Source organism: Mastomys coucha, unplaced genomic scaffold (assembly GCF_008632895.1).
Source record: "Mastomys coucha isolate ucsf_1 unplaced genomic scaffold, UCSF_Mcou_1 pScaffold20, whole genome shotgun sequence".
NCBI classification, from domain to species: Eukaryota; Metazoa; Chordata; class Mammalia; order Rodentia; family Muridae; genus Mastomys; species Mastomys coucha.
Window position 1 is genome coordinate 43,855,882 of NW_022196903.1, and position 25,198 is coordinate 43,881,079.

General features: G+C 42.8%; 1 protein-coding gene across 7 annotated transcripts in view; it reads right to left on the reverse strand.

Moving 5' to 3' along the window:
* The window catches only part of Igf2bp3 (insulin like growth factor 2 mRNA binding protein 3), a 135,481-nt gene that overhangs the window by 17,440 nt on the left and 92,843 nt on the right, over positions 1–25,198 (reverse strand). For all 7 annotated transcript variants that reach the window (XR_004121976.1, XM_031381815.1, XM_031381817.1 and 4 more), the window contains 5 exons: positions 21,438–21,719; positions 12,865–12,999; positions 11,259–11,381; positions 9,476–9,611; positions 7,930–8,055 (listed from right to left, as the gene is read on the reverse strand). Coding sequence is in view for 6 of the 7 variants with exons in the window: in XM_031381815.1 (XP_031237675.1) it covers positions 7,930–8,055; positions 9,476–9,611; positions 11,259–11,381; positions 12,865–12,999; positions 21,438–21,719 (802 nt within the window). In the remaining variant the exon portion in view is untranslated. The remainder of the gene's footprint in view (positions 1–7,929; positions 8,056–9,475; positions 9,612–11,258; positions 11,382–12,864; positions 13,000–21,437; positions 21,720–25,198) is intronic.

The window sequence follows — 25,198 nt, forward strand, 5'->3', positions numbered from 1 at the left end:
AACTGGGAAGGGAGAAATTTACATGTAAATAAAGAAAATATCTAATAAAAAATAATAATAAAAAAAATTAAAAAAAAATAAAGTCTGCAGGAGACTCATATTCTCTAACATGGACTCCACAGGGATTTTGGGTTAATATCCTGACATGATAAATTAGAAAGGCCTAAATAGGCTAAAATGTGTGTGATTTTGAGTATTGTGGTTGTTTTATTGTTCCTCTGGGACAGAGGGCAAGCTACAGGTTTTCCTGGTTACTGGCTGAAGGATATGCTGATTTGGGGAAAAGGTTTTGTCTTTGTGTTTTTGAAAAGGTGATAAAGGTATTTACACCTTCCAGAGTTATATGGATCAGATTTGATGGAGGGAGACCCCCTGAAGAACTAGATTCCAGAGAATCAAACAAAAACGTTATCTTGATATACTAAAATTTTGTTCTGAGATTTATACATTACAGAATATACAGCCTGGTCAGTCTCATTGTCAGACATGCTGAACTGACCTGCCTGATTTTCTGATGTTTTGGTTTTTCATCTGGATCCAGTCAGGACACAGACTAATACAATTATTGGTGTGGCCTTCTTAAGGCCAACCAACTCCCCCATTTTCCCTATCCTTCCCCTTCCCTTCAAAAACATCTTCAACACCCATATTCAGCTTGAAGAAGTTATGAAGAGTCGTTGTCCCAGTTCCCTAGGCTTTGGGGCTGGAGGTGGCTATTATAGGTTGTCTTTCTAGGGAATGTAGAAATGGTCATAATTGGAACAGTGAGGAATATCTAGAATTGATTGCATAGCCATAATCTCATTTGGTAGAAATCTCTTTAATTGTTACTAAGCTGAAGTCATAATTTTTTAAATGATACATAATTTGATGCAAAAATCAAAGGTTTTCATTGGTATAAAATTCTTCTATTGATACTAAATATTTGGAAGTACACGGCTTAGACCCAGTTCTTCTATTGCTGTTATTATAAACATATCTGAAATGTTTAAGCCTGTGAGTTAAGGGCCAAATAGGAAATCCATGGCTCTGAGCTTATTGTTAGGGTGTTTTCAGTTATTTTAACTAGAAATGACTGAGAGCAGGTAACAGAGAACAGTCCAGATTACTTCACATAGAGAGCTGGTTTTCAAAAACGTCAGACATCCACAGAATGTGACGTTTAATGTTATTTATTCACTTGTTGAGACTAGTCTGCTCCTGACAGTTTTCCCTGTCTTGGATTCAAAGAAGAAACTGAGCATCTTTGAGTTACTCCACTTTTGGCAAAACAGCCACTAGGCAAGAATTGCCCATTTCATCTACAGACAAAATACTGTCCAAAGAAAGGACACAATTACAGGTTAGGACAACTTGATTCTGCAGACACAGAGTAGGCTAGTCCTTAATATTCCTGTTTCTCTAAGTCTGTCAGATGACCCTGACCAGAAGGATGAAGACCGATGCTCCAACGTGTTGAAGTAAGAGACTGTCCAGGTGATCAGCGGTCTCTATTAATTGGCTGTTTTGGAAGCTATGTTAGGCTTCCTATATATTTTCAGTTAATATCAACTGTTCTTGGATTTCTGATGGGGTTGAAAAACTACATTCTAAGCCAGGATATAGCCAGGTGCAGAACTATAGGTGACAGAGGTTCTATTTAATTAACAAAGATGGACTTGGTGTTAGGTCTCTTGTACTTTATAAATTACAAAGTAGTAATAGTTGTGTTCAATTACATCTGAGATAAAATAGTATTTTAATTGGACAGAAAGGGGGAAGTGTTGCGGATAGCCCTGGGGCTAATTATATTTGATGTTAATTCCACTCTCCTGTGAGGGGCTTCGAACAAAGAATAAGTCAGCACTCGGGTGATTTCCTATAAACCTTCTTCCCACCTTAATTTATAAAATAAAGGCTAGAGCCAGTGATGGCACAGAGAAAGAGGGAAAGGTAGAACTGAAGGTTTGGGGAGAAAAGGAGAGGGGGCGGAGAGAGGGAGAGAGAGGGGATAACAGGAGACAGAGGAGGTGGAAGGAAAGCAGAGCAGAAGCATGAAGCCTGGAGAAACCACAAGTTACAAGGGGTCTCACAGATGGGGAAGATGGTAGTGTAGTGGTAGATCTGCCAATCTAGATGCACAGCTTGTATTCATATTAATTGAGTTGTATTTTCATGGCTGGGGTTTATTTGGGTTGGAGATTTACTGCAATGGGGGTGGGGAAGTGGGGTTGGGGGTGAGGTTTACACACCAAAGTCTACTTCTCAAGGATAGGGAGATGTGTTAATCAGTAAATTAAAAACCTGAGTTTGGAAGGCAGCACTTAAGAGAAGTGAGGCACAGTGGCATGCATCTATACATCTGAGTATCATCTACACAGGTGAATCCCTGGAGCTTACTGGCTGAGAGCTGAACCAGATCAATGAACACCAGATTCAGTGAAAGAACTTTACTCCAAAAGATAAGGTGTAGGGCTACAGAGATGGCTCAGTGGCTCAAAGTACTTGTCATCTAAGCATGAGGATCTGAGGCAGGCAGCTGCCTCAGACAAAGTGGAAGTCTAAGACTGCCCCACCCCCCATTCTGACTTCCAAACCTGAGCTGTAGTGCATGTACATCCATACACATGTGTGTGCCTACATGTACACATCTACCATATAAAGAAACACATACCATACAGACTCATGAACACACAGAAACATACAATAGAAAAAATAAGGCAGAGAGCAAGAGGATGATGCACAAATCCAATCCCTGATCTCCACATGCAATTGATGAACGTGCACCTACAAATACACACATGCACACTCACAAATGTGCACGCACACACTCAAACTCCTCTTAACAAGCAATATACTTTTATAATAAAAGCAAAGATTCACTCTTACCTCACACAACATCAAAAGTGAAGTTGGTTTTAGTAAGTATTTGGAATTCTCTGAGATAAGTGCCAATAGCAAGGTCTTTCTTTTGGGACTGAGAATCAATCAAATCCAGAGCTTTGCACAGTAAAGAGCTCTACCACTGAACTATCTCCCTAGCCAGGAACAAGGAAAGAACAGGAAGAAAGGAAGCTTCTTATCACAAGGATGGTCAGCTTCACCACTCCCAGAGTAGATACCTGGGAACCCTTAGCTCATACCCAGGACCCACAACACTACATTCTTCAATGAAGTAATAACAAGAGAATGCTGAGGGTTGGGGATGTAGCTCAGTTAGCAGAAGCCTGCTTAGCATGTGCACAGCCCGGAATCCAGTCCCCACACAACAGAAAAGTAAACAGGGTAGTGCACATCTGTGATCCTAGCACTTCAGAGGAAGAAGCTTGAGACCATAAATTCAGGATCATTCTTGGCTACACAGTGAGTTCAAGGCCAACCTGGATTATATGAGACCTTGTCTCAAAACAGAGCAAAACAAAGCAAAACTGGCAAGGCTTTGGTAAACTTAACTGTTGCCCTTAAAAATTATAGTTTTGGGGTTGGAGAGATGTCTGAGCAGTTGAGAGAGCACTTGTTGCTTCTATAGGGGACCTAGGTTCAACTCCCAGAATTCACACGTTGTCTTACAGTTTTCTGAAACTACAGTTCCAGGGGATCCAAAACCCTGCTCTGGCCTTCTCAGGTGTGTTACACAGACATATGCAGGCAAGTTATTTATATACATATATATTTTATATATATTTAATATATTATTAAATTATATTTCCCAAAGTAGTTCCACTTACCAGATACAAATAGGTATATACTATTTCTTGCCTTCAAGACACCTAGTGGATACCAAAGGCCACTGATCCTTCAAAACCCTACGCACACTATGTTTTTTCTTTTGACACCTTCTGAGATATACTAAAGAGGAATGCACTAGAACAATAACAAAACAGAAAAAAACTGTACAAGTTCTGTCTCCTCAATGAATACTTAGCAGTGGTCAACTGGGTTAATTCAAACTGGGGGACTAACATATCAGTGATTTGGATTTAGAAATTAAGCTGAGAATCATAGATATCTACGTGAAAGAGGAACTTATTTCAGGTGATATCCACAAAACAAGATAATTATCAGAACACCTGTTTATACTCTGCATGTCAAAAATAATCTATAGATGTGGAGCCTACAACAGGAAATAGCCTCCTCTACAACTTAAGAGTCTCCCTTTCTCTCTGAAAGAATTCACAAGCTCTGGAGTTTCCTTTAAGAGGTGAAAGGACTTCCATTAGGCTAAGCCCACTTAGACTGACAGGAATGGGTGCTCCAACATTTATTTTCTTATCCATGTTTAACAGACACATTGCTATTCCTAGAGCAATTGCTTCCCAGCTTCCTTGCAGCTAGACAAAGCTGGGTGCCTCTCAAGGGTTAAATATTAACACATGCTTCAGACACTGCCCTTACAGGCATTGGCATTATTTTTTGTTTCTTTGCTGGCTGGACTGAAAACCACTGGTAGAGCCTGAGTAATTACTTTGGACTGGAGAATGGTGTTAAACAGTCCTGGGAGGAGCAGTAGGCTCACCACTAGCCTTGGGCCATAAAACCTTGACCCTACGACAACATTTAAGCTAGTCCTCTGCTCCCATACCACGGAGGCAAGCACATTCTTCATCTACACAACATGCCACAGTAGACTCAGAAGACTGAGAACAGACATGTGGCAGCATCCCACAGACGTGTTTTGACTTGACCAATGCCTAGAGTTTGAGTGACAGGTGCTCTCAAGATAAAAGGGTAAAGGTATTTGTTGTTGGGGGTGTTTTTAAAACTATTCTCTGAAATAAAACAAAACAGGATAGAAAGAGGAACACATCAGCAGGGTGTTTATGGTCTTCTCAAATCTTTCCTCACATGCACTGATGTGAAAAGAAAATATGTTTTCCTGCAGCAATTATGTCTCCTCTCCTGCCTAGTAAACACTCTTGTGGAACAGCTCTTGACAATGAGTGAGCAGCAAGAAACCTCCCGGCAACATTTACACAGCCACACTCCCAAGCTCTGCCCTCTCCCACTGAGATTTGATTCAGGAAAGTGGGACACAGGGTGGCTGCTGCTGCAGTCTCACTACAGATCAAGTCACCTAGGGGGCTTTCAAAAGGAAGCTGTGCAGGGCCCTTCCCAGGGGATTCTAATCAGCCAACCTGGGGGAGTTACAGCTTCAGAAAAGCTAGTTTCCCCTCAGGCAGGGAGATAGTAATGCTGAACTCCACAGAAAACTGCAGTGAATGAATGAGAAAAGCACCAGGGAGGGATGACCACAAAGAGGCAAGTACAGAAAGAAGCTGTAAAAACAAGGGAGCATAAAAGGGGAGGAGAACTCTCACCCCAAGATCCAGTTTAAATTTCCTACTAACTTCCACAGGACTGATAAAAACCAATGTATGTTTGTTTATGATGATGATGATGATGGTTATTATTATTATTATTATTATTATTGTGTGTGTGTGTGTATATGTGTGTGTGTGTGTGCATGCCTGGTGCCTGTGGAGGCCAGAAGATGATGTCATGTCTCCTGGGACTGAAGTTACAGGCAGTCATGATCTGAGAATTGAACCTGGATCCTTTGGAAGAGCAGCCAGTACCCTTATCCACCGAACCATCTCTCCCAGCCCCCTAAAAACCAATGTTTCTTAAAGATATCACCATCGGGATATAAAAAGCAAAAACTAAGCCACACTTCTTTCCTATAGCCAGAGTGTTTGTGGCCTTGACTTTACCTGTATTAGCATTCTCCACTCCCTCTCAATCTAAATACACTTCATGAAAATACCTTATGATTCTATTGGCAATTCTAAGGTAATTCTTTAAGAAAATAAGTAAATTACACATGTATTTTATGTAGTCTTAAACTATACTTTCTAGGGGAACATGGAGATAGGGTCTACACTTAGCTCTGATTCTCCTGGAACTCACTATGTAGACCTGACTGGCCTTGAACTCAGATCCATCCACCTGCCTCTATTTCCTAAGTGCTTAGCATCAACACAGGTCTCTATCCCCATCCCCTGTACTTGCTTTCACCGTGAGGTCTTACTCTGTAGCCTAGGCTTGCCTGGTCCCACCAAGCAGCCCAACCTGACCTAGAACTCAACAGCAATATTCATGCCCCAGCCACTGGAGGCTGAGATTACAGGTTTTTCATTGTAAAAACAGACCCAGGGCAATGGGGAGCCTGACCTTCAGTGGCACAAATTCACAGCAGAGCTAGGTCAAACTTGGGGTGACTCCAATTTTCTTTCCCCAAGACGGTCACCATCAGGAGCAAACCTGCTAGCTACTTCACAGTACCCATGGCTTCACATGATGTATACTGAATCTATTCATACTTAATATTCAGTTGACAATCTGTGTACACTGTACTGGAGACACATGCTCTACAGGTTGCCCAGGGTGATGAACTTGTCAGCTCAAGCAGTCCTCCTTTCTTTAGTCTGCCCCACCCCCAAGTAGCTGAAAATACAGGTGCTTACATACTATCACCTCCAGTTGCTTATTTAGTTACCATTGTGAAAGCCAACCTCAATTTGTTACATAGTTTCCAGGCTTAAATAACTAGATATGGCAGGTGAGTTGCAGAGAAAGATACAAGATTCAAGACAGAAACCTAGAGGCAGGAACAGAAGCAGAGACCATGGACTGGCCTGCTCCCTATGGCTTTGCTCATGTAAAAGCACAAACACAGCACAGGTTCAGGACAGAAAAGGAAATTCTTATTTTTGAAATAGTACAGTGCTGACAGGCTAGTAATCTAGTGTTCCTGAAGAATACCAATGTCAATTTACTTTACTCTAGGTAGTGGCACAATTAAATTCTCAAACTGTAACACTTGAACGTCTCTTAAGGTACATGGTAGCTGTATTAATAGAGTCAAACAAAAGGAGAAAGAAATCCGTCATGGATGACCCTAGAATGTTGAAAACCAATGATGCAAACTCAGTGAATGATGCTCTACTTTCCTGGATAGGTGTCTTTTCAACTGCAGAGCTATTCTCAAAAACTGGATATCAAAATAAGATTTAGAAAATCATGATGGCTCACAACACAGGGAAGCAGGGTAGAAAGAGAGCGAGCACAAGGTCAGCCTGAGCTACATAGAAAGACTTTGTCTAAACAATTAAATCCCTGGGCCAGAGCTGGAAAGAAAACTCAGTGGTTAAAAGCACTTGTTCCTGCTATGGACCTGGGTTCAGTTCCTGGCACCCACATGGCCATTCATAACTACAGCTTTAGGAGATCCAATACCCCTCTTCTGACATCTGTCAGTACCAGGCATATGTGGTACAGACATATATACATACATGTGAGCAAATACTCATGCACATAAAATAAATTTTTAAAAAGTCCTGTCTCAATGAATAAACACATTTGTTATATAATCTCTACAGAATACAAGCTATTCCATGTTCTATATATGAACATAGTAGAACTGTGAGATAAACTCCCTTGGTTCACTGACCAGGAACATTCGACACCCAATGGAAAACAAACCCAGCCTATCCAAACCTTCTAAAGCAGTTAACTTCTAGGTGGTAAAAATGAAAGAAAATTTTTCTTTGAGACAAAGTCTTGCTATGGAAGCCAGACTACCTCAACCTCGCAATCCTCCTGTCTTAGCAGGAGTGCTGAACTTACAAGTGTGCACATGGGGATCTCCTAAACACCTCTTTGCTTCAACACTAACGCTATCAGCCTTGAACCGGGAGTATAGAACCAACAACAAACCAACAAAACAAACCTACCAAAACTAATTTTTTATTGAAATGACATATTTGCATAGCTCTACCACTCCAAATACTTCAAAACAACTCATGCTTATTATCTGGGGATCAAATTAAGTTTCCATTGACAAGTTCAAGATCACACAACACAGAGTTTGGCATGAACATCTTACCACTTAGCTTGGACTGTAGCGTTACTATGGTGTTTAAGTGTGGCGGCCAGGGTCAAAGAACTTACCTCAAATTGTGGGTAGGGAGGAGTCATGGTTGAGGGGGGCCCTGAGGTGGGAGGTGGCATCCCTGACGTGGGTGGGAACAGACCCAAGGCATTCAGATTTAATCCAGGGATTAAATGTGCTTGAAGCTGCAACGGAAAAGAGGACCTTTAATTTTCTACCAAAGGAATCAAGGGAATGAGTATTTGTTAATGTCAGAATTCAGATTGTGACCTTTTGTCTAATAAAGAAAAAAAAATTACTACACTAAGACTAGTTTCTTTAACACAGGAGGTATTCCCACAGAATTAAGGTAGTGTTGCCACCTCTCAGCACTGTTATTAAGGTCGTGTTGCCACCTCTCAGCACTGTTAAATTTGAGGGCAGGTTTGAACTTCACTGAGGAGTCTGAAAGGGAAGCATGGTCCCTGTCTCCTGCACCAGTTCAGAGCACGTTAGATAGACTGGTGCTCTGCACACTGAGGGTCTTCCACACCGCCTCAGAGTCCTGCACTACTGAAGAGGAACTAAGTCAGCTGCACCTTCTGAAATCACACCAGGTACTCAGAACAAGCGCTGCCTCCAGCTGAACCCTTCAAAGATCAGGCCCAGTCTTCACACTAAGCACACCTTTGGGAGGACACAGGAGCCATGGAGGGAATACTGAGTCGGTGTATTCACATGTGTACAGATGCTCTGGTTGCTTGTATAGCTGTACCCTTCTCAGGTTACTGTGTCATACGACAGGCCCAACTGAAGCTTGTTAAATCACCGCCTCACATTAGGGAGCACCTTTTACACGTGGGCATTTGAACTGTTCCACTGCCTGAACCATTCTGTCACAGTGGCAGGAGTTTGCTTCCCAAAGCCTTCACTACATTTGCCATAGGAAATTCTCAATCTCCCAGGCTTACATGGGTAACACAGCAGTCAAACCCGTGTTTCTGCTCTATTGCTCTGCATTGTAGGGGCTGAGGCAAGCACTCTAGCACAGAAGCTACACTAGCCTCTCAACCTGTGTTCTATTCAAGACATGGACCATCTAAATTCTCAGGATGGACTTGACCTTGCAATCCACCCACCTCAGCCTTCCAAGTTGCTGGGCTCACTCCACACCACCTTAGCACTTTAACCTGTGTTTTTCTAATAGTAAGTTTATATGCACGGTACTTGTAATCTTAAAGAGCATGTACAATAGGCGATACCAGCTATCTGATACAGAGAAGAAAGCTGTGGCCCACAAACTGTTGGCAGGAAATAAAACTTAATTCACCTGCCTCTAATGCTCACATCCTCAAATTAACATAGGAAAGAAATAATAACCTTTGGTAGGCAGATGTTAATCATTCATTGTGTATCAAGAAGCCAAGGCTGGAAAGCTACCCAAATTGCTAGAGACCACTAACAGCTGAGCCAATGCGAAGGCTTGCGTGGCCGTTGCAGGGACTTGGGATGGTGCTGACAACTCACTGAGGACACTTGAAGCACTGGAGCCACTGAAAGAGTTCCTAGCAAGAGACAGTTTTTAACTCCCCATCAGAGCAATGGCATCCCCACACCAGAACTAACATTCATGGAAGCAATGTCATTTTCATAAGACTCCCTGATCTTCTTCATTATTTCCTCCTCAGCCTTGGCACAGGTCTCAACATTGCCTTTAACTGTAATGGTGCGCTCCGGATTGTACAGCGTCAGTTCCTGCAATCTGTAGCCAGGACAGTAAAAACAAGAATATCAGGAGGAGACGGGTGACAGTCATTCAGTCCCACATGGCAACTGAAACCCAATGGCTGGCCCAGGATCATGAGAAAATGTGGGATCAAGCACCAAAGACCCAAATCCGATCTTGTAATGACTTCCCTCCCACTCCCTCAATAGCGGCGACTGGGCACATGGTTTCATTATGTCCGTGTTTTAAACACGGCATACTTCTTGAGCCCCTCATTCCACCCCTGACAGTGAACTGAGGAGAAGTGAGCAAAAGGATGCTTGGTGCTTCGAGGAAGGACCTGGGCTTTACTGGTCAGTCCTAGTCAGAAGCAGCTGACAATTGTGTTTTCTGAAATAAGCAAGTGAATGCAGTAAAGCTCTCCCAAAGGCAGATCAGCATCTATGTGAGTGCACTCAATTTTCTCGAATATTTTCAGAACTTAAAGTTAGCTAAAGGAAGTAACATAAATCAAGCCATCTTGACTAAAATTTTAAATGGTTTATGCTGACTCCACTTAAACCCCTAAACAGACAACAACATTAAGAAATTCTTTGCTTAGCTCAGGTCCTACTGAAGCTTTAAAAGCCATGAGAAGTTATATCTGTGCACACCTAAGCCTACAGTAGTCTACAGCCTTGAAAGGAAAAGCAACTTTTACCACAGGAAGGAGACTTTACCTAGACTCAAAGGACCAGGCAGTGGGTGACATCTTTATGTTCTCAGAGTCAAACACCCATTTTTGCTGCTGGGAACATGGTGGAGACTAGCCTTGCTTCAGATGGATGGACTACTATTTCTTTTCCTCATATGTGTTTAAAATTAAATCATATAATGAAGGCATGAGTTCAACATAACAGAGTCTAAGTTTCCTTAGACCATGTAAGTATGTAATTCAAGCCTCTGCTCTCAAGCCATCCCTGTCAAGCACTGTGTACTGTAACTTTACCATCCATTTACAGCTCCTCAGCCATTTCCACCTTCTGGGGTCCTATGACATAAACCAAGGATTATCACCCCAGAGAAAGAGGCCTTCCTTATTATCACAGTAGGCATGTACCCAGGTGTGACAGCACAACTCCAAAACGTGCCCTCCACAGAGAAATCTGCAGTCCCTAAACACATGGCAAAAGGCTGACTTGTACAGACCGTATGATGAGTTCTGAGGTTTCACCATGAGACACTGCAGCTTCTAGCACCTTCTCTCCCTTGGCTCGCTCCCTCTGCTGCTCAAGAGCAGCCCTGTGCACAGGCCCCATGCTGAGGTCCTGAGCTGCCAACCCACATAAACAAACCATGCAATACATGTTGACTATTGTCTTAAGCTGTTAAGTGGTGGAATAATTTGTAATACAGCAAAAGAAAATAAATTAGGTTAAAATTCTAACTTGGGAAATAAATGCCAACAATACCATGAAGACTTTGGCTGGAAAATATGAATGTTGAGTATTAAGATGCATGCCACCCCTGTGAGAACACACAATACTTTCAAGATGGTTAGAAACAGGGCAGGCAGCAGGCTGAGAAATGGGCTCTCAGCCTAACTGCAGAGCAGAAACAGCTGTAAGCAGAGAGCCGTGCACAAACACAAGGCTTAGAAACAGGATATGAAAGTCCCTGACTCACAAACAAGACAGCACTTACGGAGATATTGTGATTTTAGTGTCTGTGTCTTGCTCAATTTTTTTAAGGTTTCTTCCTTCTTTACCAATGAGACGGCCTACAAAGTTATTGTGAGCTAAGATCTTCAAGGGGATCTCCTCTGTGCTGGAAATAGAAAAATGGTCATAAAGTCAGGGAAAATAAGCCACTGGATAAAAAGACAAATGTTCTTTCATTAAACATTTCCTCCCTGACTGCAAGATGAGAAACTTTACACTGGTTCCAGTATGAAGTAAGCTGGCAACCTTCCAGCAACTTATGCAGGTCGGGTCGGAGGGTAAATAATAGCAGATTATTTACATAGGGATTCATCTTTAAGACAGTCTTTCTTTTAGTCACATCAGGTAATATTTAAACTCAGTGATAGATTCTCTTAGTCAAAGTGGGACACAATGTATAAATCAAAATATTGCACAAAAATAAAAAAACATTGCTCCAAAGTGCAGTGGCAGGATGGCCCTGAAACCACATTCCTGGAGATATAAACAAGTCCTAAAAACTCAATAGTGGTCCCACCTGGGGAGACAAGAGCAGAAATGGAGCTGGCTCTCTGTGTACTGTGCCCTAGGGGAGCCCTGCTTTCCTTCTCTCTTTCCATGTTTAAGTGGCATGAGTGTGTTTACACATGCATGTAGGTATACACACCCATGAGTGCATATGTGTTGGCCAAAAGTATCACAAATCTGCCTCTATCACTCACCACCTACCTTATCTCTTGAAACTTTGTCTCTCCGTGAACCTGGAGCTCGCTGATTGGCTAGCAGTGCTGGCCAGAGAACCCCCAGGACCTGCTGCCTCTGGTTCCCCAAAGCTAGAGATACCAAAGGCCACCAGCACAGCTAGCTTTGTCATGGGTCTAGGGACCCAACTTCAGGTCCTCAAGCTCACTCACAGACACCATACCCACTAGTCTTCTTCCACATTATATATCCTGCTTTTTAAATGTCACAGGGGACTCCACGGCAGTGCGCTTTCCCATTATTTTCTCTATCCTAAAAACATTATTATACCCACACAAAACACCTATCACTAAAGCATACATACAGTGTGGACTTTACAAAATAAATGAAGGCAATGAGGTCCCAGGCTACCTCCTTGAGCCCTCCTTGCTCTGTTCAGTGCATCAAAGTGGCACAGACCCAACCTAACTTTCTAAGGCAGAGACACTCAGCTCTAGACTGATTTCCCCGAGACCAATCTCCAGTTGCCCTTGGCATAGGATTAGGCTCTTTCACACCTCCATGCCCTACTGTGCATGGTGGGGCTGGGTGCAGACAAAAACAGAATGCCCAAGGTCTGCCAGTAAAGGCCTGGGGCCCATGTGGGTGAAGCCCTCAGCTGCCCTGGCTATATGCCCTGCTGCTTTCTTCTAGCTGTATGTCTCCTCCCCATTAAGGCTGCCTGTTCCATATCCAAAGGATTGTTTCAGTTTCTAAAAGACTTCATGTTTCACACCAAGTCAATAGTAACAAACACTATCCCATCGAGATAGCATTGCCCTCTGCTGCTTAGCAATTCCCAAGAACCGTGTCAGAGAAGTCTGCAACAAAGCCAAGAACCCTCTTGCAGGCTAGACCTCGTTACTCACAATTTTATATCTTGCGCTTCCTTATGCATAATCTCCAGAATAGACTTACAAGCTGCAGAGGTGCCTTCAGGGGTAGAGAGGATAGTAATGGACTTCTCCGCCGCCCCTGTATTCTCCTTACGATGGACATCGATTCTGATAGCAGGCATGAGGAGAGGAAAATGATAACAGTCAGTGTGTATTCACCACAAGGAGTCTTCAATTACAAACTGCAAGCCCCAGGAATAATAGGGGAACCAAGGATGACCCACTTTAATAAAAAGCAGAAACCTATGATCCGCTGTCAACACCAGTACATTTCAGATGGAGTGGGGGATATGTTTTAAGACAAGGTCCAATGTATCCAGGCTGGTCTTAAACTCCCTACAAAGTGGGAAAGGACTTTGACTTCCAGTTCTCCTGCCTCTGCCAGCAGAATGCTAAGAAGACCACAGGCATTCACCATCACACCCAGTTCGTGCAAACCTGGGAAGTTTCATGCATTTTTGTTATGGTGGGTAATACTGACTGTCATCTTAATGGGGCTTACAGTCACCATGGTAACAAATTTCCAGGCATGTTTGAGAGTTTATAGATTGGAGAAAGCACACTATAAGTAGGGGCAATACCATTTCATGGTCTGGGATCCTGGGCTGTATGAAAGGAGATAGCAATGTGAAAAGACGACTTCATCCTTTCCGGCTACCTGACTGTGATGCAATGTGACAAAATGTCTCCTGTTCTAACTCGTCACTACGATGATGACTGTCTTCCCTAGACCCTGAGTCAGTGAAAGCCTTCCCTGCCTTAAGCTGGTTTTATCACAGCAACTAGACATATAGCTAATACACTAAGCAACACACAACTTCAGCCTTGGCTGAACAGACAAACTTCAATTCCAGGAATGCTCTCTTTTCTCAATCCAACCAAGCACAGACATCTTTTCATTCTCCCTACGCTGTGTGTGCTTAAAGGTTCCCTTTATATACTCAGAGCAATCATGTAGTGTCATGAGCCAGAGATGCAGAGAACTATGCATGTCAAGAGAGCCAGGGCCAGAAACCTACAGACAGACTGCTCTCCTGAGATACAGAAATGTCCACCAGTCACCCTATGGCAGACTTTATTCATCCAGCATTTGTTTACAGGGTTCATCCTCCTTGACAGAGAAAGGCAACAGCAAATGGTGATGGGAAGACAACTAAAGAAAAAAGAAAAACAAAACAACAGGTGGCAGCAGGGTACACCTTTAATCCCAGAAGCAGGAGACTCTGAGTTTGAGGCCAGCCTGGTTTACAGAGAGAATTCCAGGACAGCCAGAGCTACACAGAGAAACCCTGTCTCAGAAAACACATACACATACATACATACATACACACAACACAGAGAGAGAGAGAGAGAGAGAGAGAGAGAGAGAACAAGCGAGCAAGTCGCCAATAAACACAACTGATATTATATCTACGCCAATTAATACATGATTTTTTTTGTTGTTGTTCTAGACCTATAAATATATTGAGATGCATAAAATGAAATACTGTTGAAGTGAAGGGCAATGAGGCTGATCCACATGTTTTGGTGGCAAACTGGCAGGGCCAGCTAAAGGTATAATGTTGATTGATTTTAAAAAGTATCATTGCTGTGGACAATGTCTATGAGCAGGGCACACACATACCACAATGCATGCATGGAGATCAGAGGAAGTCCGATCCCTTGTTCCACTTCACCGATGAGAGAGAGGCCCCTCTTGTTTCTGCCATGCTTTGCTTTTTAAACTTGTGGGCTTGCAGTTTTCTGGAGGCTTCTGTCTCCACCTCCCATCTCCCAGCAGTGCTGGGGGCCTGATATGTACCACGTGCATCCAGCTCTCACGTGGATTCACAGGGTCAAACTCTGGTTAGGCTCCCACTGCAGACCTGTCCCGCACTGAGACACCTCACAGACTAGGCTGACTGAGAGCAGACTTCTCACCCTCAACACTCATACATTTTATGCCAAGTTCATTCTTTCTGTGGATCTAGCAGCAGTTGTTGCCTCTGCCTATGAAATGACAATAGTACCCTCCACCCAGATGTGACAATCACAAACTTCTCTAGAAAGTGACAAATGTTCATGCAGAGAATCACCTCTGGTCAGAAACCACTGGTATGGTGATGCTTTTTGTAATACTATTTCTACTAAGAAAAAACCAAAAATTTTGGAATTACTACTCTGCTCATTAGAATGAGATGCTTAAGTCATTGTCTGTATGAATCACACAGCTGGCTTCCCTTGTGTGACACCAGCGATGGTGCCCAGGACATTGGGGACAGGGAACAAATACCATGAAGCTACATCAGCAGCTACTTTTTACAGACCATAGTAACATAGTAAGAAGTCCTTGATCTTAAGTGAAAATACCATGTGTCATTTTTTTTATTAGATATTTTCTTTATTTATATTTCAAATGTTATTCCCTTTCCTGGTTTCCCCTCCAAAAACCCTCTATCCCATTCCCCCACACACACCAACCCACCCTCTCCTGATTCCTGGCCCTGGCATTCCCCTACACTGGGGCATAGAGTCTTCACAGGACCAAGGGCCTCTCCTCCTATTGATGACAGACAAGGCCAACCTCTGCTACATATGCTGCTAGAGCCATGGGTCCCTCCATGTGTACTCTTTGGTTGGTGGATTAGTCCCTGGGAGCTCTGGGGGGTACTGGTTAGTTCTTATTGTTGTTCCTCCTATGGTGCTGCAAACCCCTTCAGCTCCTTGGGTCCTTTCTTTAGCTCCTTCATTGGGGACCCTGTGCTCAGTCCGATGGTTGGCTGAGAGCATCCACCTCTGTATTTGTCAGACACTGGTAGAGCCTCTCAGGAGACAGCCATATCAGGATTCTGTCAGTAAGCACTTACTGACATCCACAATAGTGTCTGGATTTGGTGACTGTATACAGGATGGATCCCCAGGTGGGGCAGTCTCTGAATGATCCATCCTTCAGTCTTTGCTCCACACTTTGTCTCTGTAATTCCTCCCAAGGGTATTATGCTCCCTCTTCTAAGAAGGAACAAAGTATCCACACTGTGGTCTTCCTTCTTCTTGAGCTTCATATGGTCTTTGTATCTTGGGTATTCTGAGCTTCTAGACTAATATCCACTAATCAGTAAGTACATACCATATGTGTTCTTTTGTGATTGGGTTACCTCACTCAGGATGATATTCTCCAGATCCATCCATTTGCCTACAAATTTCATGAATTCATTGTTTTTAATAGCTGAGTAGTACTCCACACTGTAAATGTACCACATTTTCTGTATCCATTCCTCTGTTGAGGGTCACCTGGGTTCTTTCCAGCTTCTGGCTATTATAAATAAGGCTGCTATGAACACAGTGGAAAATGTTTCCTTATTACATGTTGATATATGCACATGAGTGGTATTGCTGGGTCCTCAGGTGGTACTTGTCCAATCTTCTGAGGAACTGCCAGACTGATTTCCAGAGTGATTGTACCAGCTTGCAATTCCACCAGAAATGGAGAAGTGTTCCTCTTTCTCCACATCCTTGCCAGCATCTGCTGTCACCTGAGTTTTTGATCGTAGCCATTCTGACTGGTGTGAGGTGGAATCTCAGAGTTGTTTTGATTTGCATTTCCCTGATGACTAAGGATGTTGAAGATTTCTTTAAGTGCTTCTCAGCCATTTGGTATTCCTCAGTTGAGAATTTGTTTGACTCTGTACCCCATTTTTTTAATAGGGTTATTTGGTTCTCTGGAGTCTAACTTCTTGAGTTCTTTGTATACATTGGATGTTAGCCCTCTATCAGATGTAAGGTTGGTAAAGATCTTTTCCCAATCTGTTGGTTGTCTTCTTATCCTTTGCCTTACAGAAGCTTTGCAATTTTATGAGGTCCCATTTGTCAATTCTTGATCTTAGAACATAAGCTATTGGTGTTCTGTTCAGGAAATTTTTCCCTGTGCCATATGTTCGAGGTTCTTCACCACTTTCTTTTCTATTAGTTTCAGTGTATCTGGTTTGATGTGGAGGTCCCTGATCCACTTGGACTTGAGCTTTGTACAAGGAGATAAGAATGGATCAGTTTGCATTCTTCTACATGGTAAACACCTGTTGAACGAGCACCATTTGTTGAAAATGCTGTCTTACGGAGAGGTCATGGAGCCTGAGGGACAAGGGAAAGCACTGCGGATGAGCACGCTCTGGAATGGTCCTCTAAGATGCTCTGTAGCAAACAGGAGTCTATCTTCAGAAGAAGAAAAGCAGTGTGTTTTTACTATTTTTTTCCTTTTGCTTAAGCACTTCATCATTTGTTTTGTTCTGTATCTGAAGTACTCTGCAATCTCCTGTTCCTTTAAAATTTGGTTTGTTAAAATATTGCCAAATAGAGTGTTTGAGACATATAGTTTGTACCTGTATTTTTATTTTACTGTCTCATGTCCTTGTAAGTCATTCTTAATTGACCAATGATTGTAGACCTTACTTATTTTTTCTAATAAAACAAAAGCAAATTACACTTAGAAAAAAAAAAAAGAAAATGCTGTCTTGCCTGGCGGTGATGGCGCACACCTTTAATCTCAGCACTTGGGAGGCAGAGGCAGACGGATTTCTGAGTTCGAGGCCAGCCTGGTCTACAGAGTGAGTTCCAGGACAGCCAGGGCTATACAGAGAAACCCTGTCTCAAATGACCACACCCCCTGTCTCAAATGACCACACCCCCATCCCAAAAAAAGATACAAAGCCCAAATCTTAATGACTGGGGTGACAAGAATCTAATTTATTCTTTTTTTGTTCAATTTTAATTAATAATGAATTAAGTTTGCTGTTGTAAAAACATTAAGCACCTCTAAGTGTGTGTTTTAGGGACATCTGAGCACCTGCTGGGTGGTCCTTTGTGTTTCCTCCTCTCTTAAGAGGAGAACCATGAGAACAGCCACTTCAACAAGCCAATAAAACTAAGCTTGCTTTTAATTTTATTAGAATTTGCCTCAGAATTAAAACCTGTGACTTAATATAGAAATGAAGCAAATAAGTACTATGAACATATAATACATTAAAAGGTTTCTAGATAATAGGTCCAATCCCATCTTCCTAACCAGTTTTACAACCTTGTCACAATCAGCCATGTGGTGTCGTCTGACATGCTCATAGCCCCTCCTTTGGTGTGTATTTCCACCCCTTTACTGGGCTGAGGGCTATAAACCTCTGATCCTGAGAAGGGAATGTTGCTCTGGTGATCAGCACCCTCCCCTGGGACTGTTCCAGAAACATGGGTTCTGGTAATGATTAGTTACAACGGCAAGAATTAATTAAATTCACCAGCACAGCTCAGCAACTGAGTCATCAGATATGACAAAAACCACTCCCTTCTGCTTTGCCCCATCTGCCTGTCATGAGCTTAAGGCTCCTTTATCTGACAGATCTCATTAGCAGTCTACAAAGAAAGTAAAGCTGCCACACCAAGAAGCAACCGTATACTAAGTTCTCAAAGGGAAGGGATGGAAGGCAGCAAGTCACTCTACACTTTCAGATGAAAGCCAGCATGGATGATCTATGTCCCAGCTTCTTAAACTATGGGTCACAACCTCACATGGACCCCATTACTAAATGTGAGGGCTGTGAAAATTTTTGTAATAGAAAAGGTTTCTGAACAGGAGGGGACCAAAATTCATTTCCCAATCCCAAGTGGAAAGAATCCAACATGTTTCTGGAAGCACTCGGGCATAGATCATGTACCTTTACTGCAGCCTGAGTTCTGAACAGACAACATGCACACAATATGCACACTTTGAACTACACCCTGTATGTATTTCCTTTACGCCAAGAACACTGCCTTCAACACCTCAGATGCAGGATTATGGGCAAAACCACTGTTCTTTCTGTACACCTATTCTGTTCTTAGAGAAACATAAGACTTAATTGAGAAAAACAAAGACTTGACACTTTCCTACCATTGTTCCCCAACATACATCAAACTGGCATATTCTGGATTGCACTGTTTAAGAATATTTGATTCTAGAAGTTGGTGTTTGAGTTGTTGATTTGAGTTTCATTAAAAAGAAAATCATTAAATGATTTTTGGTTTGGGATTAGGACAGAATTTCCAACAACCTCTAGAAGGGCCTAAATATACTTGTACCATTTTGTCCTACATATTTATGTGAAGCAGTGTGTGCAACACTGAGTACAGAATCAAAGCATCGATCTGCTGTGAAAAACCTGAAGCAGCTCCATGGCCTGCAGTGTCAATTACTCTGCCAATATCTGATTCTTCATGAGGCAACAAACAAGGCATCTATCCCATTACTGTGCAAAACCAGTTTTCACCTTTAACTGATGGCAAAATCATATGAATATCAAAGAATTATTTTTAAATACATTTTTTTAGGATTTATTATCAGTAAATGCTTGATTTGAACCTTACAGACCAGTTTCTGAAGGATATGTAAAAGTTTCTTAGGTAAATAGGGGTCACATGGAGAATTTAAAAGAACTTGATCTAGACAACGGTTCAGTTGCTCTCCCCACCCAGTAATTATGAATTTGGAATCATTAATTTTGCACACCGATATCCAACCCAGTGTCTCTTGCTTCAAAGCAGAGGTGAGCAAGACAGGATGTCCCATCACTATATACAATTCTTTTAGGTTCTGCATGAAAATGAATCCCCAGTTGGCTTCAGGCAAGGCACCTGTGATGGATATGAATGTCTCTCTGAGGCCATGGAACACCCTCAGGAACAGGCAGACTCAGCACACCATGGTGCCATAATTTTCAGAAACAGACCATGCTTAATTTCTCTAAGCACATGAAACCCTTATTCTTACTAAATTTAAAAAGTAAAACCATCTAGTCATTTCTGTAGATGGGTCAAGCTGAAGAAAGATGGGGTTTGCATACAACCCCTTCCCCCATTAACTTCTTTCCTAGGGAATGCTTCAGTTTTCCAGCGAGCATGGCTCAGCAGGGCCAGCAATGTGTCTGTCATGTGGCACTGTACAGAGGTAGGAGTTGAGGCAGAGTTCATCAGCAAGCTTCTTTGAATCGAAATGTCTACAGAGTACACGAAGCATGGTTTTCAGGGTAAAAAAAGTAACCTGCAATGTGATGGGACTTGCAATCAGAGACAGGATCTTAGATTTGGGCAATAGTTTCAAACATAATTTGTGCACAGCCATTTTGGTCATTTGAAAATGCAGTGGCTTCTTATGTATTAGGCAGTGGCCCTGTACACTGAGGCTGTGGTGAAAAAAGACATTAGTTTCTGCCTGACTCCATCCAAGTAAGTTCTGATGTTTGATCATGATTTTCTGATCCCTTAAAGCCTGACAAATAACATTATCAAACATTCTAAAGAAAAAGCCGGGGCTGGAGAGATGGCTCAGCAGTTAAGAGCACTGACTACTCTTCCAAAGGTCCTGAGTTCAATTTCCAGCAACCACATGGTGACTCACAACCATCTGTAATGAGATCTGACGCCCTCTTCTGGGATGTCTGAAGACAGCTACAGTGTACTTACATATAATAAATAAATAAATCTTTAAAAAAAAAAGAAAAAAAAGAAAAAGCCATTCTAAGTTCAGCTTAATCACAGGACAAATTTAGATTTGAGGATGGAACCTTTTTCTTTGTGTGTGTGTGTGTGTGTGTGTGTGTGTGTGTGTGTGTGTGTGTGTGTGTGTGTGTGTGGTAAGTATGGGTGTGGGCATGCCTAGATGCACCTAGAGGTCTGAGGGGCTGGAAAGATTGCTCATGCAGAGGAACTGAGTTCAGTCTCCAGGACTCATGCCAGGAAGCTCACACAACCTATAATTCTAGTTCTAAGGAACTTAATGCTCTCTTCTGGCTACTATAGGCAGGCGGGCATGTATACACACACACACACACACACACACACACACACACACGCATGTGCATGCATGTGCACGTGCACACAAATAAACAAAACAAACAGATAAATGTAAAACATTTTCTGAAAAGTCAGAGGACAACTTTCAGGAGCCTGTTCTCTCCTTCCATCACAAGATGCAGGGATGGAATGCAGGTAGTGGTTGGTCCCCAGTCGTAAGTGCTTTGATGTGCTGAGCTTACTTGTCAGCCTTCTTTGGTTTTGTTTGTTTCATGTAGCCCCAGCTATCTTCACATTCATTACATAGTTAAGAATGCTCAGAATCTCTTGATCCTCCTGCCCCCTCCTCCTGAGGCAGGTGTGTACCACCATACCCAGTGGATGAACTATATTCTTCACTGAAACATCATCTCTGCATTGATGCCGAGATAAGACAGGTGGAGCAGTGCAGGCTGGCGGGGTACAAGTGGCAGAGAATGGCCTACACACAGCCCTGCAGTCTGCTAAGGCTTTTCCCATCACTGTGGCAGCGAGTGCCATTTGCTTTCCATTCATGTGAAAAAATGAGTTTTTCTTTGAGGTTTTATACAACCAACAATGATGCAAGATCAGGTGACAAGGCTTCCCCTGTTACAGTCCTGGATATTGTAGAAGAGAGCTCCTGGCTCTGTCCAGAAAGACATCAAGTTCCTGCATCAAACCCTGATACTGAACACAAAGGGGAAGACAGACGCCCACAATTCCCACATACTCACTTAGACTGGGTCTGCTTCGTGATATTGCGAATGGTGGCACCTTCTTTTCCTATAATGGCTCCAACAAACTGGGTGGGAACCAGCAGGCGCAGCGGCAGGTCACAGGGTTTCTGCTTGGACACGGATCCTGGAGATGTCTGCCTGGATGAGCCCCGCTGCCCTGCTCCCCGGCGCCCTCGGAGCTGTGGCGAGGGATTTTGCTGGGCAGCGGTTTCATCTGGGATGTAGGCAACCTTCAAGGTGAAGTTCTCTAACTGGAATCCATTCAGTTTGTCTAGGGCTCTGAAAAGTTACAAGAAGCAGAGGTTGGGAAGGAAAGCTGAAGGGCCATACTACCCTAAATGCGCCCGATCTCGTCTGATCTCGGGAATGAAAGCTGAGACAGACATGGTAACCTGTACACAGCAGAGTTCAGCTCCTCCACTTGGAACTATCAGCTCCAAAGCTGATTAATACAGTCACTGCACAGGACAGATCCTATCAGTACCCACACTCTTCTTCGAAGACTATACCTAGGGAAGACTGGCAGGTTTCAAAGCACGCAATCTCCATTTACCAATGAGAAACAAACAAAAAATTACGGTAAATTCTTGATTTGGTTAAATCAAGAACTAAGTACTAGCTTGAAAATACCCCCAAGAAAAGGAGTCAATAGCTCCAAAGTAATTTATCTCTCAGCCTACCCAAGGCCTTAGAGAATCACTCAACAGACTTCTCTACAACTACAGGACACTGGCTGTATACTCAGTAAGATTTCATGCTGAGCTGAGCCCAGGAAGTACCAGCAGTTCCCTCATCTTGGATGGGGTTTCGATCTGATCTCAGGAGGGAAAAAGCAGGAGGGAGGAAGGTGGCTAGAAGGAAAGGAAGGAAGGAAGTCACTCTTCTATTCATCTGCCTATTACACTTTGTATCTACTTGGCGAGAACTTGAGGCTTTGCTCACATTTTCAGCTTTATTATAACATTTATATGAGATGGCACACAATTCCAGCACACATTCCAGTGGGTTTTAAAATTAAAGGTATTGCTGGTGGGGGTGTGCAGGGTGTATGTGACAGTCAGAGAAGGACTCCATGGAGTCAGTCCTCTTCCTCCCTCTGAGGGTTCTGAGGATCAAACAAAGTTAGATTGTCCGGCTGCGCTGTCAGGAGGCAAGGACCTTTACCTGCCAAGTCATCCCACAGTCCCTCCAAACCAAGAAAGAGGGCATGCCAGCACCACAGCAAACCTGTCAGGACCCTGCTTCAGTAATTCCTCATCTTCTACCACGTGTACAGATTAATTTTGCCTTTTAAAAAAGTCTACATAAGTATCCTGTGAGGTCTGCTCTCGTTTCAATGTAACATAAGCTCCACCGCATTACAGTCTACCTTACATACTTCAGACAGGGACACTGAGCAATAAATTGGTGCAGTATATGGAGTCAAGATTTCAAGCGTTCAAATACTTGAGCTCTTAAGGCACATGTTCCTAACTCCTGGAACACAGCAAAATGTGGTGGGCTCTCCCACTTTTCCTGGTCAGATTCTATTTGGGTTACCACTCAGCTCCTGCAGGTAAAGATAAAAGAATCAAATACTCTCTCTATGGCTCTATGCTGTCATTTCTGGCTTCTTAGTTCATTTTCTTACTTGAGTATCTACTTCTCAATTCTTAGGTGGAAAGAGGATACAAGGTGGTCTTAGCACTACATGGTCTGAGAAGGGGATGGGAGGTCCAGGCAGGCCGCCACGAAAGCTCATGCTGTCTTCAGACATAGAATTCTGTTTTCCCCTCATTTCTACCTTGCCCTACTTCCCCTGGCACACAAATGAACCCTTGTCAAGATCTGGAGTTTCAAAATACAGCAGGAGCAAGGTGCTCTGTCACTTTTCTCATGCTGCTTAAGTACAGCCTCTCTGCAAAGGGCTCAGCCCTTTGCCTGTTTTACAAACACATGGGAGGGAGTGATCTCCAGCATCTGCTGAAGCCTGGTTGTGGCTATGATGTGCAGCGCTCTGTGGTTGACTTTCCTTCAAATATACTGAGGTGGGGGTAACTTCCATATGATTTTATGTCAGAGGGCATGCTTTATACAAATACCAGAGGCCAACTTATCACCAATGCCTCAGTAACAGGACCTCACTTACTGGTCTTTGCTTTCTTCTTAAGCAAATGTAGATTAAGGACTATAAAATACATTGCCTAGATCTGAAGAGAGAAAATGGAGAAGTTTTATAAATAAATAGATGCCTATATAGTCTAAAAAAAAATGGAGTTTCAACAATTTTAAAGATTTAAAGTAACTTAAAGGCATTCTGAAGGCCAGAAGAAATCATGAAAGATTCTTCCAAAAATCTCAACCAAATGAAGGAATCACAAATCCTTCTATAGACATAAAAAGGAGACCATTCACTATGAAACTGGGCACTGCTGTCTTTAGCAGTTAGCAGAACCTGGCATGGAATGAAGCCATGAATGTTACAAAAAAGGGTAAGAGAGATACACACACATCCTTCCTCATGGGGATAAACAGAGGAAAGTCTATGTTGCCAGATGCTTCTGTGTATTCCAGAACATTCTAAACAAAGACACACGTGTCCCAAGAAACAACTCTCTCAACTTGGCAGGAAATATGATTTGTATATTCCACTGCACTGCTTTAAATAGTGGTCCCTGAAGGAAGAGATTCTCCCAGAAAAGTGAGAAAACATAAAAGCTGTTGTACCCAGTGTAGTCAGGGCTCACATTTTCAGCACAGGCGACTCTGGGGAGCAAGAAAAAGCAGCTATACCAGGTGCACCCAGCTGTGTATGTGACTGACACAAGCTGAGTTCTCCCTCAAACCACAACACTCAAATGAGGTCAGAACTTAAGAGAACACAGGAGTCACCTTGCTGCAGAGCAGTGGCTAAAGCTCCCTAGTTTACAGATTTTAAAACCAACTGCTGAAATCTTCCTGTACACACAGTTTGATATCTAGATCTGTCATGTGGTGGTGGTCTGCTAAGTACATGAGAAAAAGCTGTAGTATTTTCACTAAGTCTTCTGTAAGACCTGAGAGAAGAGCTGTCATAACCATTCAACAGATCTAGGACACTTCATCCAATGTATGTGCTACTTGCATCCTGCTGTCCAACAGCACTCGCATAGCTCTGTTGCTATTCTAAATCATTCAGAAGATGCTGAAGAGGCCAGTGAGATGGCTTAATGGGTAAAAATCTTTGTGATTTGTAGGCATAAAACAGAAGAAAGGGGTTTGATCCCCGTGGAAGACAGCATCGACCATTGATGTTTTATCCTGACTTCCACACGAGCAGACTTATATGTGCCCTCATACATCTCTACACAAACACTGACACAACCTGTGGTGGTTTTTAGTTTAGCCCAGGGAGCGGCACTATTAGAAGGTATGGCCTTGTTGGTATATGTGACACTGTGGGCATGAGTTTTAAGACCCTTGTCCTAGCTGCCTGGATGCCACTCTTCTCCTAGCAGCTCTCCTGCACCACGTCTGTCTGAACATTGCAATGCTCCCAGCTTGATGATGTAAGCCAGCCCCAATTACATGTTGTCCTTTTGAGAGTTGCCTTGGCCATGGTGTCTGTTCATAGCAGTAAAACCCTAACTAATAAGACACAGCCCATACTCAGGGCAATTATAAATAAATGTAACTTTTAAAATTATGAAATGTGTTTTTATGGTTTATAATAATTAACTGTATTAAGTCTATTGGGATAACACAAAGAAGCCTTACTAGAATAGGAAGTTCAACCTGAG